At 42.1% G+C, this 15817-nt stretch overlaps 1 protein-coding gene across 6 annotated transcripts in view; it reads left to right on the top strand.

Annotated features, from left to right (window-relative positions):
* adcy7 (adenylate cyclase 7) overlaps positions 1–15817 on the top strand; it is a 195777-nt gene that overhangs the window by 98281 nt on the left and 81679 nt on the right. For 4 of the 6 annotated variants that reach the window (XM_041191171.1, XM_041191176.1, XM_041191175.1 and 1 more), the window contains exons 2-3: positions 7873–8407; positions 14849–15046. In XM_041191171.1, the coding sequence (XP_041047105.1) occupies positions 8234–8407; positions 14849–15046 (372 nt within the window). In that variant the 5' untranslated portion in view covers positions 7873–8233. Of the gene's footprint in view, positions 1–5406; positions 5514–6488; positions 6537–7872; positions 8408–14848; positions 15047–15817 lie in introns of those variants that run through there. The other 2 variants (XM_041191172.1, XM_041191173.1) reach the window with 2 other exon arrangements.

The raw sequence follows: 15817 nt of genomic DNA, 5'->3' as shown, positions 1-15817 counted from the left end.
TCTGGTTGACTCAAATGCCCTCTACAATGGCCTAGCAAGACATTCAATTATATCAAGTTGCTACAGAAAACTCAATAAGGAATGAAACCGTACGGACCACCCAGCATTGACCTTGGAACCGGAAATGACAAGGGCAAACCCAGCCCTGTCGATCCTGCAAAATCCTCCTTACTAATGTGTTGGTGCTTGTCAAAATTGGGAGTGCTGTCTCACAGAATAGTGAAGCAACAGCCTGACATAGTCATACTCGTAGAATCATACCTTACAGGCAAGTCCCAGATGACACCATGACCATCCCTGGGTATGTCCTGTCCCACTGGCACACTGGTATACAATCGGGATGGAGTTGCCTTTGGTGTCCTCAACATTGACTCCAGATCCCTTGAAGTCTAATGGCATCAGGTCAAACATTAGGCAAGGAAACCTCCCACTGATTGCCACGGACGGCAGCCCTCCCCCCTCAGCTGATGAATCGATACTCCTCCATGTTGAACACCACTTGAAAGAAGTACTGAGGATGGCAAGGGCACGCATTGTACTCTGGGTGGGGGACTTCACTGTCCATCACCGAGAATGGCTCGGTAACTCCAGTACTGACTAAGTTGGCCAAGTCCTAAATAACATTGCAGCCATATTGGGTCTTCAGGGGTATACAGGTGATGGGGGAACCAACAAGAGGGAAAAACCCACTTGATCTTGTCCTCACCGATCTACCCTCCATCGTGTTTTGTGGCACCACCATTGTGATTTCAAACAGATCTAGCAACTCAAAACTAGGCATCCATGAGGCACTGTGGGCCATCATCAGCAGCAGAATTGCATTCTATCACACTCTATAACCTCATGGCCTGGCATACCCCCCTTGGTATGCCCTGAGATGATGCCTCCAAGGTGGTGAGCTGGTACTCCTCCTCCCTCAGTGCATGATGACACCTCCCTGACTCCTGGACAAGAAAGGGCACCTGGAAGGAGATCCAAGTCTCTTGTCCCCCTCTTTCCTAGCCATTTCTGTATAGGGCCCATGACCAGAGCAGTGAAATGCAGGTTTCAGTGCTTATTGGCAGCCACTGAATGGTCCGCTGGACCTGGCTCTTCTTGGTGGTCACCAACCTTTCCATGGAGGAAGCCAACGCTCATATGTCTGAGACATGGCAGACCTCCTCCACTGTCCATGCAAGGCTGCGAATACCCACAGTGGTCAACACCAGGTTGGGGGGGGCACCTCACTCTGCTCTCTTGGTACCCCGCCTTGCTGTCCAGAACTGCCCCGCAGTCCTGCCCCCCAGCCAGCCCCACCGCCTCATCCTCTGGTATCGCTGCCAGATGTTCCCTTGTCTGTCTCTGCACCTCCAGCAGACCTCCTTGAGGCCATGATCAGAAGCTAATTATCAGCATGGGGCTCAGCATAGGCCTGGTCTCTGGCTGTCAGGTCCCTTGACCGTCACAGTCTCAATCAGCTGCTGTGATTTGTCTGTGGTGTGCTTACCACACTGTGACCCTGAGTCTAATCACAGGCACGTGACCCCGAGGTGACTGTCTCTGTGTTGGTGGAGGGTGCGGGGGAGGGATGTGATGGAACACCTGAATCATTCGTGTCCTCATCCTCCGAGGTGGACCGTTGGATTGCTGTCACTGGAGCTGGCCTTCCCTCCGGAATGCGAGGACTTGCAGTGGCGAAGACAGACTTAGGTCACCTCGCACAATCCCAATCTTGTTGCTATATCACATGTGTCTCCTGTTGCCCAGTGGTCAACATCAGGCCTTCTCACTCTGCTCTTCTGGCACTCCTGCCTCGCTATCCACAAGTGGCCGGCTGCCCTGCTGCCTAGTCGGTTCCACTATCTCCTCCTCTGCAAGGTTTAGGAGGTTAATGTTGGGCATTTCTCACTGGTCTTTGCCCATTCCTTTTCAATATACGCCAGTTTCTGCTGCAGGCAGAAGGCAAGATTTAGTGATATCTCAATGGGCACCTAATTCTGGGCAAGTATCCCAGATAACAGGGCCTCCACTAGTAAGTGGTCTGCATTCTCACTCTAGTACAACTTTATCTGTATGATCTGGCTTACACACACATTCAGGCCTCATGCTACATTTGCTGATGAGGCTAACAATATAAACTCCTGCCTGGCCTACCTCTCCCCTCACACAGAGATATTGCTTAAGGCCCCCATAGTGCCACTTTGTTTTAATTGCTTATCCTTTTGGTGCATAATAGGTCATTGATTCTCTTCCTATGTATCTGTGGATCCCATGGCCTCTGAACTCAGCTGCAACCTCCATCCAGGCCTCCTTGGTCAAGTAGGAGGGTCTCCTGGTGCCATTGGGGTAGAGGGGGTGGAGGGGGCGGAGCACCTTCCGCCATTCCTGGACAGCCTGGAGGGGAACTGCTGAGATGCATTGCTGAACCATGGGCTCTGTAGCAAACCCTGCAGGACAGATGCTGCTGGCTTGAAAGCAATGCATACATGTCCGGGCACTTCTTAAATATGGCGCCTGGACATCTGACCCTGTCAGCTGATGGTGGGTTTGCCAACTCCCTGCCTGCCCCTCACCAAGTAATTGGCTGGATCCCGTGACTCTGCATAGCTAATTGGCTAGCCACAGTGAAATCAGCCAGCCTTTCCTGACATAAGCGGAGTTCAGTCGACTTCTGGATTCACTAGTGGCATTTGCATCTCGTGCATTAAATTCCACCAATGACCCTGTGGTACTGGATATGCCAACTGCTGGTCTTCTGCTCCCCAGGTAAAACAAGTGTCACTTTGCAAATATAATCTAACTTTATTTGAAGTATACAGAAACAAAAGGCAATAAATGGCTACACCTCTCATAATCAAATTAGATCAAACAACCATTCATCAATATTGAATGGGTTGTCAACCTTAAACAATGACGTTTGTGATTGCATGTACTGGCCCCAGGATAATTAACAAGTTAACACCTTAGATAACCATGGAAACTCATGTCTTCTGGAGTACTCCAGAAGCAGATGTATTCTTGAGTAAGGCCAAAACTTTATTAGTTTTGCCAAAGGTCAGCAACAATGGCAGGGTGTGACAGCATAATTCTATGCATCTGAGGGGTTTCCAAGAGACCGGAGGTGGGGTTAGCAATTGTATCATGTTGCCATTTTAACACCTGTGTGCAGTGTTGTGCAGTGCCTGTATGAATTGTAACGGTTTTTAGTCTATAGAAGTGCAGCTGGTATAAATCTAACAGCCTAGAATAATGCTGATTTTTAGCAAGAGTAGTGAAATCTTGGTCTTCCTCAATAGCACATTTGCAGACATCATAAGACCTGAGTTCCTTTGGCGGAGGAAAGACACTACACATGGCCTCAGTATCTCTGTTTGTTCTAGAAACACAGGTGTGAACAATTCTAAGTGTAGAAATATGTTTATATATCCAAGTGATGCAAATTGCTTTTTTGCTCCTTTACAAAAAGCACAGCTCATGCTGCTACAGTTCTGCAGGAGTGGGGAAATAAACCAAAGAAGTCAGCTTCCTGGCTCCTGATCATGACCCACTGACTGCTTCTGTAAGTGTACAGATGTGGATGTCAGCTGAGAGCAGAATTAGAACAGCTGTGATGCCCCAGTGCATGAATAGCTTGCCAATTTCTATCAACTAAACTCCCCAAGTAAGACACTGGGGAGCTGCCTGCCCCCTACAGAACTGTATTCCAGTTGGGCATGTGTTTCAAGCAGAACAGGAGAGAAAACTGGGGAAACGTTTTGTAAAGCAATCCATTTCACTTGGTTGTCTTACCCAGATTCCTACACTTGAGCCCGTTCACATCTGTACTCTTCAAATGAAAGAATTGAGCACAGCACTTTATTTATATCCTTTTTAAATCAATTCTGGGTTTATGAAATAGTTTGAAGCTACAAGTGTGACTTGTGAAGATTCTGGATAAAATTTATACCACACACTCTTATTTGCATTATTCAACTAGTGGGGTCTATTTTTTACGAGCATTGTTATCTGAAAAGCTATCGCTTTCTACTCAAACAGTGCATTTTAATACAAAAGTGAAATACAGTGGATGCTGAAAATCTGAAATAAAAACAGAAATTTATGCAAATACTCAAGAGTTCAGGCTGCATCTGTGGAGGGACAAACAGAGTTAATGTTTCAGGTCCATGATCTTTCATCAGAATTGAGAAAAGCTTGAGATGTAGCACGTTTTAAGCAAGTTCCAAAGAAGAGTCATATTGGGGGACCCAAAACGTTAGCTCTGTCTCCCTCTCCACAGATGCTGCCAGACCTGATGAATTTTTCCAGCACTTTATGTTTTTATTTCAGATCTCCAGCATCCGCAGTATTTTGCTTTTATGTGAGATATAGAAAAATGGTCATGATTGCAATGTGAAGATACAGCGATGGACCTGGCTCAAGCTGGCCCCTGAAGCTTCAGATCTTCATAAATATGGTATATGGGATACTTGCCTTTATTAGCCGAGGCATGGAATATAAGAGCAGGGAGGTTATGCTGGAACTGTATAAAACACTGGTCAGGCCACAGGGGGAGTATTGCGTGCAGTTCTGGAATCCGCATTATTGGAATTGTACTAGAGAGAGTGCAGAGGAGATTTACCAGGATGTTGCCTGGGCTGGAGAGTTTTATTTATGAGGAGAGATTGGATAGACTGAGGTTATTTTCCCTGGAGCAGAGGTGATTGAGGGGGGACATAATTTTATACACTTCAATCATGAGGGGCATAGATAGTGTAGACAGGAAGGAAATTTTCCCCTTGGTGGAGGGATCAATAACTAGGGGGCATAGACTTAAGGTAAGGGCAAGAGGTATAGACGGGATGTGAAGAAGAATTCTTTTACCCAGAGGGTGGTGGGAATCTGGAACTCACTGCCTGAAAGGGTGGTAGAGGCAGAAACCCTCATTACATTTAAGAAGTATTTGGATGTGCACTTGTGATGCCATGGTATACTAGGCTATGGGCCTAGTGCTGGAAAATGGGATTGGAATAGTTAGGTACTTGTTTGACCAGCGCAGACTCGATGGGCCGAAGGGGCTGTTTTCTGTGCTATAAACCTCTATGACTCTGTGATTCTAAATGAAAAGAAACATTCTGATGTCCCTGGAATGAACCTAGGCACTAACCTACAACAGACCAGATTTGACTAGAAAACCTTTAAAAATCACAACCCTGACCACACTGTCCCCTTAACAAGCTCCTAAAGGAGTTAATGGGCTATAATTGGCAGCGAGCGGGTTCTCCATTTTTTTTCCCCTGCCAGCCCTCTGGAAATGTCAAGCTCTCCCCGAGGTGTCCGGACCCCATGATGACCTCCAGGACCGTGATTTTTAAATCATGTCTGCACCGGGTCCCAACCCTGTACATGTTTGAAAATCTGGATCATTGACTCTGCTTTTCTCTCCAAAAGGTGCTGCCTGACCAAAACCTTGGTGAATGGGGCATGTTTTAAAAGAGGGGAGAGTTGGAGAAGCTTATGGAGGGAATTCCAGAGCCTATCGGCCTTGGCAACTGAAGGTATGGGTTCTAATAATGGAGTGATGAAAATTGGAGATGCGCAAGAGGCCAGGATTAGAAAAGCACAGGTATCTTGGATGGTTGTACGGCTGGAGGATGTTACAAAGATAGGAAGGGATGAAGCCATGGAGGAATTTGAAAACAAAGATGAGAACTTTCAAATCGAGGCATTGCTGGACTGAAAGCCAAAATAGGTCAGCAAGCACAGGGTGATGGGTGAACCGAACATGGCCCAAGTTAGGATATGGGGCAGCTGAGTTGCCGAGGTTGTGAACAGTTTGCTTCATATAGTGGCAGGGGAGAAGGACGGAGCTAGTGCTAGGAAAGAAATAAAGAATGATTTGCATTTATGTAACATCTTTCCTGACCACAGGACATTCCAATCCGCTTTGCAGCCAATGGTGTACTTTTGAAGTATAGTCCCTATTGTAATGAATGGAATACAGTTTGTGGTGGAGACCCAAAGACAATCACTTTGTTCTTCTCAATGCTTAAGTGGAGGAAATTTCTGCTCATCCAGTACTGGTGGTGAGAGACAGCAGGATGCTGTGTGTGTACATGTGGAAGCCGACACTGTGTTTTTGGATGATGTTGCTGAGGGACAGCATGTAGATGAGAAATAAGAGGGGGACAAGCATAGACCTTCGGGGGGGCTCCAGATGTAACCTGCTGTGTGGAAAATGGGTGGATTCAGGCCATTGAAGTGTCAAATTGGGCCAGGTGTAAAACGAACACCTGACCTGTTGTCCCTTTCTAATGTGGCAGAGTTTAAATTATTTTCTCCCTCCCAGATCCTCCAACACTATTTAATTGATGCACTCTATCCATGCTAATATGCTGCTCATGCCATAGGAAGTATGACTATGGTTATTTTGGAATTAGTTGTGACTATCCTATGCACTTGTTGACCGAGCTAGCACACCAACTTTGTTTTGTGCCACCAACTGGTAGAAAGGTTATTTTGGCCAGGTGGTCAGTCTGGATGCGGGATAACTTTTGAATGTCCGTGTTGGTGTGATAATAGTAAGTAACCACATATGTTTATGGAATATAAATTTTGTTTTAATATATTTTACCTATTCTTGTGGTATCAACAAAGTTTTGTATTATGTGGGTAGCTACACAACTTTAGCTTCCCATTCAACTTATTCGGTTCTCTCTCATTTGTAGGTCAAATTCCCATTTCAGTACTTAATATTCAGCATTCTTTATCCCCTCTGGGGAAGAGAAGCTAGAATTCCTTCTGTTATATAAAGATTGATCTATTGTGTGTTGAGTTCCTCTATAATCCTATAATTTATAAAACAGTGTATACAAGTTGGTTAAGTTAACTGTTTTGTTATTCTGGCTCTGGTGCAGGCATTGTTTCCCATGAGGAAGGGCCAGAAACTGCCATGGTGAAGGTAATTTAGTAGTGAAAATACTGTGACCAAGTTATCTGTCCTTAATAGAATCCTATTCTTCATGCTACAGTTACAATACCACAGTTTCCGGAGTGCTGAAAGAAGTTCATTCAAACATCCATTCGTGAAGTGTTGGTCATAGCTCCTTAAATGTATCCCTCAACACTAAACATTCATTGTTCCTTACTCTTTGCTGTCACCATGGAACTTCTAGTAATGAAAACTGTAAGCAGTAACATGCACTTCCTCAGTCTCTGCCCTCCAAAAAGCAAAGCATGAAGATGTATTTTAATTGCTAACCTTTAAGATGCTCAGGCTGGCTGTTGTACCTTTGGAAGAAGAAAAATGTTTGAATCTTTTTCTCTGCACAGTATTTTTAAGGTTGTATATACAGTTGATGTTATAAATTAGGATATTAGTATAACCTTACTGAAGCAGTGTAAATGTCTGTATAAGAAATAAGCCTTTCTAAATGCGCCTTGCCATTTAAACAAGCAGAAACAAGCTACAGCTGTGGTAAATGCTAAAGATCAGTGAAATTTAAAAGCACCAAAATGTTATTCATCATCTTTTGTGTGTTTTCTTTGCATTGCTATATTAGGAAGGTTGGGAAGGAAGTAGTAGTGACGTTTTTAGTGCAAATTTAAGCTAAGTTTCTGCAATCTCTTAGTACAGTAGTAACTGAATTTAATACAGTTGTGGTATTATTTTTAATTCCTTATGTAGATTATTGAAATTGTTTCACATTTTCAGAATAAATCCAACCCAGGAGAGAAAGTTACTTAAATATGTATTTATTTGAAAAAATATGGGGGAGATGTTCAGCAAAGGGACAGTAAATGTCCAGTTAACAAAGAAAAGGTTGAATAGCAATTTGCTGAGAGCACGCAATGTGGAATGTCGCACACGTAAAACGCTTGATCTAACTTTTTTTTCTCTCATTGGACTCCTTGCAGAATTGATAACACTGGAGGAAGCATTAACTATCCATCCCCAGATGTTGTGAAGAATATAATTTATTTGGCAATGATCATTCAGAAGCATTGGAAACAAGACATTCTTTCAAAGCCGAGAATCACGCTGAGCACGTGGTGGGCCAAAGCATCAGGACAGACTGGGAAGACTGATCCCCACTTCCTTTTATACTGTATTTGAGTGGGAAGTAAAAAGCCAGACACAGAATGCGACTGAACCAAGAACAGTGCTTTTTAGCCAGACAGGAAGTGAAAAACTGTCTTACAGGAAACCCTTAATAGCTATGCTCTAAGTTTGAACTTCCAGCTTCTTTCTGAAAAAGAAAAATTCAGAATTATAACAATGCCATCAAAGGGGAAATACTTCATTAATGAAAATGAAGCTCGTAAAACTTCAGACTCACTCTATGAGACTTACTGCTGTATGAGCCAGCAATTTCCACTTGTTCTCCTCTTCCTAGTGATTATTACTGGGGCTTGTGTAGCTCTGATTGCTCTTTTCTTTTCCATTGAACCGGTAAGTGTCAGTCTAAAAAGTTAGTTCTTTTACACACTACAAATTGTTTTTATTCTTTGTAAGTCAAAAATGCGTGCAACTTTCCAATGTTATTTTTCAGTACAAAGATGGTTTATAGTTTAGATCAGAAAATCTAAAAATGGGGCCAATTAATTGTGACAACATTGACTAAACACATTTTGCAGCTATCATATTTTGAAGATTTCAGAATTATGTAGTTCAATTAATGTAGCATTTTGAGGAAAGGGGCTGGAGCAAGCTTTGACCTTAATAACCTCCTCACGTTTGCCAGTCGCAAGGGAACACCACATCTCTAAATTCCCTGCCAGACCGTGCTCTATCCTGAATTGTACATATACCGCCATTCCTTCAACAACACTGGGTCAAAATCCTGAAGCATCCCTCCTACCAGCACTACAATAGCACCTTTACCAATAACAATAACTTATAATTGTGTGATGCCTTTAATATAATGAACCACTCCAAGGCACTGCACAGAAGCATTATAAAACAACTTATGATGCTGAGCCACATAGGGAAAATTAGGTCAGCTTATTAAAATCTTGGTCCAAGAGATAGGTTTAAAGGGATTTTTTCAAGGGACAAAGTGAGGTAGCGAGGCAGAGAGGTATAGGGAGGGAATTCCAGAGCTTAGGACCCAGGCAGTTGAATGTTTGGCCACCAATGGTGGAGTGATTAAAATCGGGAATGCTCAAGATTCCAGCATTAGGTGGGTGCAGATATCTTGGAGGGTTGTGGGGCTGGGGGATATTTCAGAGATAGAGAAGAACAAGGCCATGGAGTGATTTGAAAACAAGGATGGGAATTTTAAAATCAAGGTGTTGTTTGACTGGAGACCAATGTAAGTCAATGAGCCCAGGGGAGAAAGGTGAATGTGCGAGTACACAGCAGCAGTGTTTTGGATGACCTCGGGTTTATGGCAGGGAGAGTTTGGGAGACTAGCCAGGAGTATATTGGAATAGTCAAGTCTAGAGGTAACCAAGACAAGAATGGGGGTTTCAGCAATGGATGAGCTGATACAGGGATGAAGTCGGATGACATTGCAGAAGTGGAAATATGCAATCTTAGTGACGACATGAATAAGCGGTCGGAAGCTCATCTTGGGGTCAAATATGGCACCAAGATTGTGTATAGGCTGATTCAATCTCAGGCTGTTGCTACAGAAAAGAAAATGCATGGAGTTGGTCGCTAGGGAACAGAGGTTGGAGTGGGTTCTGAAAACAATGGCTTCAGTCTTCCCAATATTTAATTGGAGGATATTTCTACTCAACCAGTACTGGATGTCAGGTAGGCAGTCTGATAATTTACCAATTGTAGAGGAGTCCAGAAGGGTGGTGGTGAGGTAGAGCTGGATTTTATCAGCAAACATGTGAAAACCAACACCGTTGAAGGGCAGCATGTAGATGAGAAAGAGAGAGCCAAGGACAGATTGTTGTGGGGGAGGGACACTAGAGGTAATGGTGCTGGAGTGGGAAGAGAGGCCATTGCATGTGATACTCTGGTTGTGGTTAGATAGAAGGGAATGGAACCAGGTTAGAGCATTCTCACCTAGCTGGACGACGGTGGAGAGGCATTGGAGAAGGATGGTGTGGTCAACCATGTCAAAGGCTGCGGACAGGTTGAGGAGGATGAGGAGGGGATAGTTTACCACTTGGATTGCAATGGTTCAAGATGAAGGCTGACCTTCACATCAGAAATCGCCAATAGACATTGGTTTTGCTGAGAATGAATAAACTGATTCCAGTCATTCTCAGTCTGAATGTCAGTCACTTTTTTTAAAAGAGAGAAAACCCTAGATGGAATTACAGGCACAAAGTTACTATTCTAAAATTCAGAATTTTCATTACTGACCTTCTATCTGTTTAGACAAAAGCTGGAACCACAGTACCTGAAGGTCTGGCTTCCGAGCTGTTGCATTTCAAAATTATTATTCCTCCAAAGCTTCATTAATGTCTGTTGGGCAAAAAAAAATCATGATTAATTCAAATAATTACTTAAATATGTAGCAGAAAAATTGTCATATCAAATATATTTAAAAGTGTTTTCAAAGCTACCATTCACAAACCAGCAAATACCATCAAACATTTTCTTTATATTTTTCGGGGCACTATTTTCTTTTCCCACTTGGATGATGGGAATAAACATAACGCATCATAAACATGTAAAAAAGAATTAATATTTTTTGGGTGGTCTAGCTGGGGATATCACTAAATGTGATTAGAAAATAGGTTATTTGATGTTAGAAATCCTTGCAAGAAGTGTTCTCCTCTTTCTGGAGTCTGTACCTAGATTTGATAACTTCACCTAATCCTTGGATTGTAGGTATCCCCAGCTGATGTGGGGAAAGTACTGGATCTGTGGGAGAGATGTACAACATGGGAGTTGTAGTTTACACTGTCCTCCTGTGGAATCACAATGCTCAAGATTTCACCATGAAGCCAGGAAAAATGTATAAATAACCGTGACCTAAACAGTGGGGGAATGGTATCCACAATTTTAATTCAATCCATTCTATAAAAATTGAGTTAACCATATTGTTTGGTTGAAGATGGGGCAGATAAAAGTGGAGAGATAGATGTTAACTCTGAAACCAGGGATGGATATTTGAGGATGCACTGACCTTATACCTTATAGCCACAGTTATTCAGACTGGTCTATGGTGAATGACCACCTATTGAAGTAGTAAACAATGAAGACTCAACAGTGGAGCAACTTTTCTGAAGAATGTTTAGAAAGAGGAATGTTCCGCGAAGGGAGGAGGGAAAAAAATGTAACTGAATAAAATACTTGTGATTTAAGCAAATACTGCAAATCCAGTGTGGGAGTTAGAGCAAAAATCAATGTACAAGCTTGGGAAAAAGATTTTGGGGACGGGATAAAAAAGTACAAAGTTACTTGCAAGCAGGTATGACATTTCTTGATTATTCTGAAAGCTGGTGTCTCTGTGAATTCAATTAAATGAGTTAACAGTTGGGCTAAAAGAGCAGAGAGCACAAAGGAAATTAAGCATTGCGGAGATTAATTTTTTAACACAATCGTTTATGATTTGGAATGCACTGCCTGAAAGGGTGGTGGAAGCCAATACCATTTTCAGAAGGAAATTTGTAGCAATCATAATTTTGATAGACGTAGGACTGTAGCTTTAAGAATAATCCTGTGTTGTAAGATCACATGATCTGTGAAAACCAATGTGTTAGCAATGCAGGAAACCTCTACAGAGGGAGTTCTTCTTTAGTTACAGAGTTAGATGCACTCATGTTGCTGTTGCTGCTGTCTTGTAAATAAAGTTCAATGTTTCCACCAAGAGAAGTTGTCTGAAGATAGACTCTATAACAAACTGGCGATGAGGATAAATCTGATTCGGTGCCTAGCCTTGCCAGCAATTGAGAGTATCTAAATTCATTAAAAAGAAAAGAAGATATACTCATTCTAGATGCCACAGTATGGCAGAATTGATCCCTTTGAACCAGCCACAGACAACTGGTCTCAATATATAGAAAGCCTTGCATTCTTCTTTCAAGCCAACGAAGTCACGGGGGAGGAAAACAGGAGATCGATCCTCTTGAGTACTTGTGGGAGCAAAACCATTGGTTTAATTCAAAGCTTGACAACCCCCAGTGTCCCAGATTCGAAGACTTTCAGTGAATTAGTAGACCTCATTAAGGGACATTTCCAACCCAAGTCCTCAGTCACAATGCAGAGGCTCAGGTTCAATTCATGGAATAGAGCACTGGGGGAGACCATTGCTACCTATGTGATGAAATTAAAACAACTAACAGAATAATGTGATTTCAGTGAAACCCTGAATGACATGCTCTGGGATCATTTAGTATGTGGCATGCAGGAAGACACTGTTCAGCGAAGATTGCTGGCTGAAGTGAATCTTGATTTTAAGCAAACGTTAGAAATAGCGTTGGCAATGAAAAGTGCTGAAAGGGATTCACAAGCAATTCAAGAAGTGCAAAATAGCACTGATCTCCTGGTTGGGCGGGAACAGTCAGCTGAAAGTGGCACAAAAAGCTGGGACTCTGCCGCGAAGTGGGAAATGGCTCCCACTAACTGAAAAAATGAGACAAAACAACTTAACAACTAAGCCAAAAACTAATTTCCACCGATGTGGAAACAGCCATTCTTCTAGCGATTGGCAGTTTAAAAAAGTAGAATGTTACTTTTGACACAGAAGTGGACACATAATGAGACAGTGCAAAGCAAGATTTAAACAGGCTTCCAAATAACAAACAAAGTCCGATGAAGTCTATAGTGTAGAAGAGCCTGAAACAACCAATTCTGACATTTATCCATTATTCAACATGAAAGTTGGGAAGGCAGAGCTCATTATTGTCACTGTGTAAGTGAATGGTAAACCCTTAAAAATGGAAGTAGACATGGGTGCTTCTACCACTGTAGTAGGAGAATACACTTACAGATGTTTAAATAAACGTGATCAGCAATTAAATTTGGAACAAACATCTGCCAATTTGAAAACGTAGACGGGCGAAGAAACCCAAGTAAAAGGTATCACCAGAATAACCGTTCATTGTAGACACCAATCGGCAGAGCTACCAGTGATGGTATTAAAAGGTAGAGGACCAAGCCTTTTAGGTCAAAATTGGTTCAGGGAGATTAACCTTGATCGGTCGATGAGATTTCGAAAGGAAGTAGGAAGATTTCCTGAGTTGAAGAAGGAACAAGGAAAGGTACTTCAGTGAGAGTCCAGCGAGTCCAAGAACTGCAACTGGATGAAAATGGAGTGCATAGCCTTTCAGCAACCTGAAGAAATGAAGACAGTTTTAAACAACAACATGGAAACCCAAGGTGACTCTGCTGAATGGCAAAATTCAAGTTGAAGCAGGTGAGCTTCACAAAGAAATGGAAAACCTATCGAAAGGCCTTCACACACTACAAGGATCGCTCAAGTCAAAGTTTGTGCCTCTGGAAAAGTATGAAGAGAAACAGGAAGAATAACATCTCTCGGAACAAGCTGCAGAACCAGTTGGCAGAGAAGACGCAGCAATGCTCCAGTTTCCAGGGGGAAGCCAACAGATACAAGAAGGAGACAGAAGAGTTGAAGAATCAGCTGAATGAAGCTAAAGAGGCTTTGAAAGCAAAAGTTGACGAACTTTCCAAGATGCGAGTAGAGAATGAAGTCATGGGTAGCTCAACTACTGAACTAAGACAAGTTGGGATTGCATCTGAGAGAAGTCTGGACGACAGTGAAGTCAAAAAGAAGGCCGAGACTAAATCTGGGGTAGAAAGAAGAAGATATGTAGAAAGAGGATGCAGAATTACTAATGAGGCACCACTTTCAGACAAGACTAACCCTAATACTTCCAAATTTGGAGGGGAAGGTGGAGAAAAGTCAAGGGAACCAAAAAACGACTCAAGATTTGCATAGTCGTGAGTGACAATTTACTTTTGGAGAAGCAATATATGTAAGGAATTTCGGCCGAGGACTGGTAAAGTAAGCTCTGTGACCGGACCATTGTCATACTATGTGGATGTGGAGGGCCGGATTACTCGTAAGCATGTGGATCATTTAAGAAGGGAAATACCCCAACAAAATGATGTTCCACCTGTGACCATTGCTGATCCTGTGGTTCCTGTTGAAGTTGCTGAACCAAGGGCAGACATGCCTGATGTCTCTGTTGGAGTGGAAGAGACTGAAATGCCTGTACTTAATGTTAATGTGGTTCCAGAGAATCTGGTCCCTGCAAAGGATTCGGAAGTTGTGGAGCTGCGACGTTCCACACGGATCAGAAAACCACCTGAAAGACTGAAGTCTACTTTAATATAAACAAGAAAGCTTAAGAGTAGAACGCAAGCTGAGATAATCCCCACAAATGAGTGTAATTTTTAGATCTTTTACCTTATAATAAGAGTACCTGCTTTTCTTTGTAATTAATGATTCACTAAGAAAATCACTTTCTTAAAAATTATATGATTCAGAATCATGCTTTCCTGCACTTTTAGTAATTGGTTAATTACAGACAAAAGGAGGTATTTGCATAATTTTTACAAAGAGGATTTGGGGCCATCTAACTTTGCTATTGTATGCATATTTAGCAAATCAAATTTAGTTTCAAATAATGACCATCTGGAGATTTTTGTTATTTGAAGTTGTAAATTCTATATTTTAAGGGGGTGTGTGATTTATAAGTAAACTTCTGAAGAATGAAAATATTTCACTTTAAATATTAATGCTGAATTTGTTGGACTCAGTAATCTTATTAAGCACAGGTCTAGGTGATGGTTTAATCTTTGAATTACAGAAAATGCTGATGTATTTTGATATGGCAGAGTAATAGTTACTGCTGACAAGGCTTTCATGCTATTGTGGTAATGAAATAACACTGGTGCTTCAAAAATGGAAAAACGAGTAATCTATGATTCACATTAATTATGCATTTTTCTTTCAAACAGGTTGTTCCGACGCACCTTCTCTTTTTAATTACATTATGCACTGCTTTGGGCATATTTATAGTGATTTTTATTCTTGTCTGCGTTGAGCCGTTATTTCAAAGATGGATGAAGATATTTGCATTAGTCATTTGGGTTTGCCTTCTTACCATGGGGTACGTTTTCATCTTTGCTGGTGGAATTATCACCGCTTGGGACCAGGTAGGCTCAATTTTTAAGCTCTGGTATTTGTTTTCCATTAAATAATTTAGAGTAGAGTTTCTGCACAGGCTCTCTCTCTGTAACTTTGGCAGAAAATTGATTTTTGCTGGGAATTTTTGCTGAAGTTCCTTGGGGAGATTGGGAGAACTCTTGCAGAAATTCCACCTATTCTGTCTCTTAAGTGAATTGTGTTCACTTTCCCTGATTCATAAAGTGGCAACTTTGTTAAACTTGAGATTACAGCCACTATGAAATTTTCTTTAACTATTTAAGCCTATTGTAGTATCAATTTGGCTTAGTTGGTAAACGTTAAGTAAAGTCATGGAATTAAGTCCAATTCTTGATATGGAGCTTATAATCTAAGTGAAACTTCAGAACAATGCTGCAATGTTGGAAAGGCTGACCTTCAGATAAAATGTTAAACTGGCACCTATTCATGTTTTTTTTATTCATTCATGGGATGTGGGTGGTGCTGGTTTATTACCCAATCCTAATTACCCTCGAGAAAGTGGTGATGAGCTGCCTTCTTGAACTACTGCCTTCTGTATGGTGAAGTTACCCCCACAAGGCTGTTCCTTAGGGAATTCCAGTATCTTGACCCAGTGACTATGGTGATGTATTTCAAAGCCAGGACAGTGCTTGTTTTGGAGGGGAACTCGCAGGTAGTGGTGTTCCCAAGTGCCTGTTGCACTTGTTCCTCCAGGCAGTAGAGGTTAGGAGGTGCTGCCAAACAAAAACCTTAGAAAATTGCTGCCATGCAACCTGTAGATG

Source organism: Carcharodon carcharias, chromosome 7 (assembly GCF_017639515.1).
Source record: "Carcharodon carcharias isolate sCarCar2 chromosome 7, sCarCar2.pri, whole genome shotgun sequence".
NCBI lineage: Eukaryota > Metazoa > Chordata > Chondrichthyes > Lamniformes > Lamnidae > Carcharodon > Carcharodon carcharias.
Note: the sequence above shows the minus strand (reverse complement) of the source record. Positions and strands in the feature narration are given on the sequence as shown.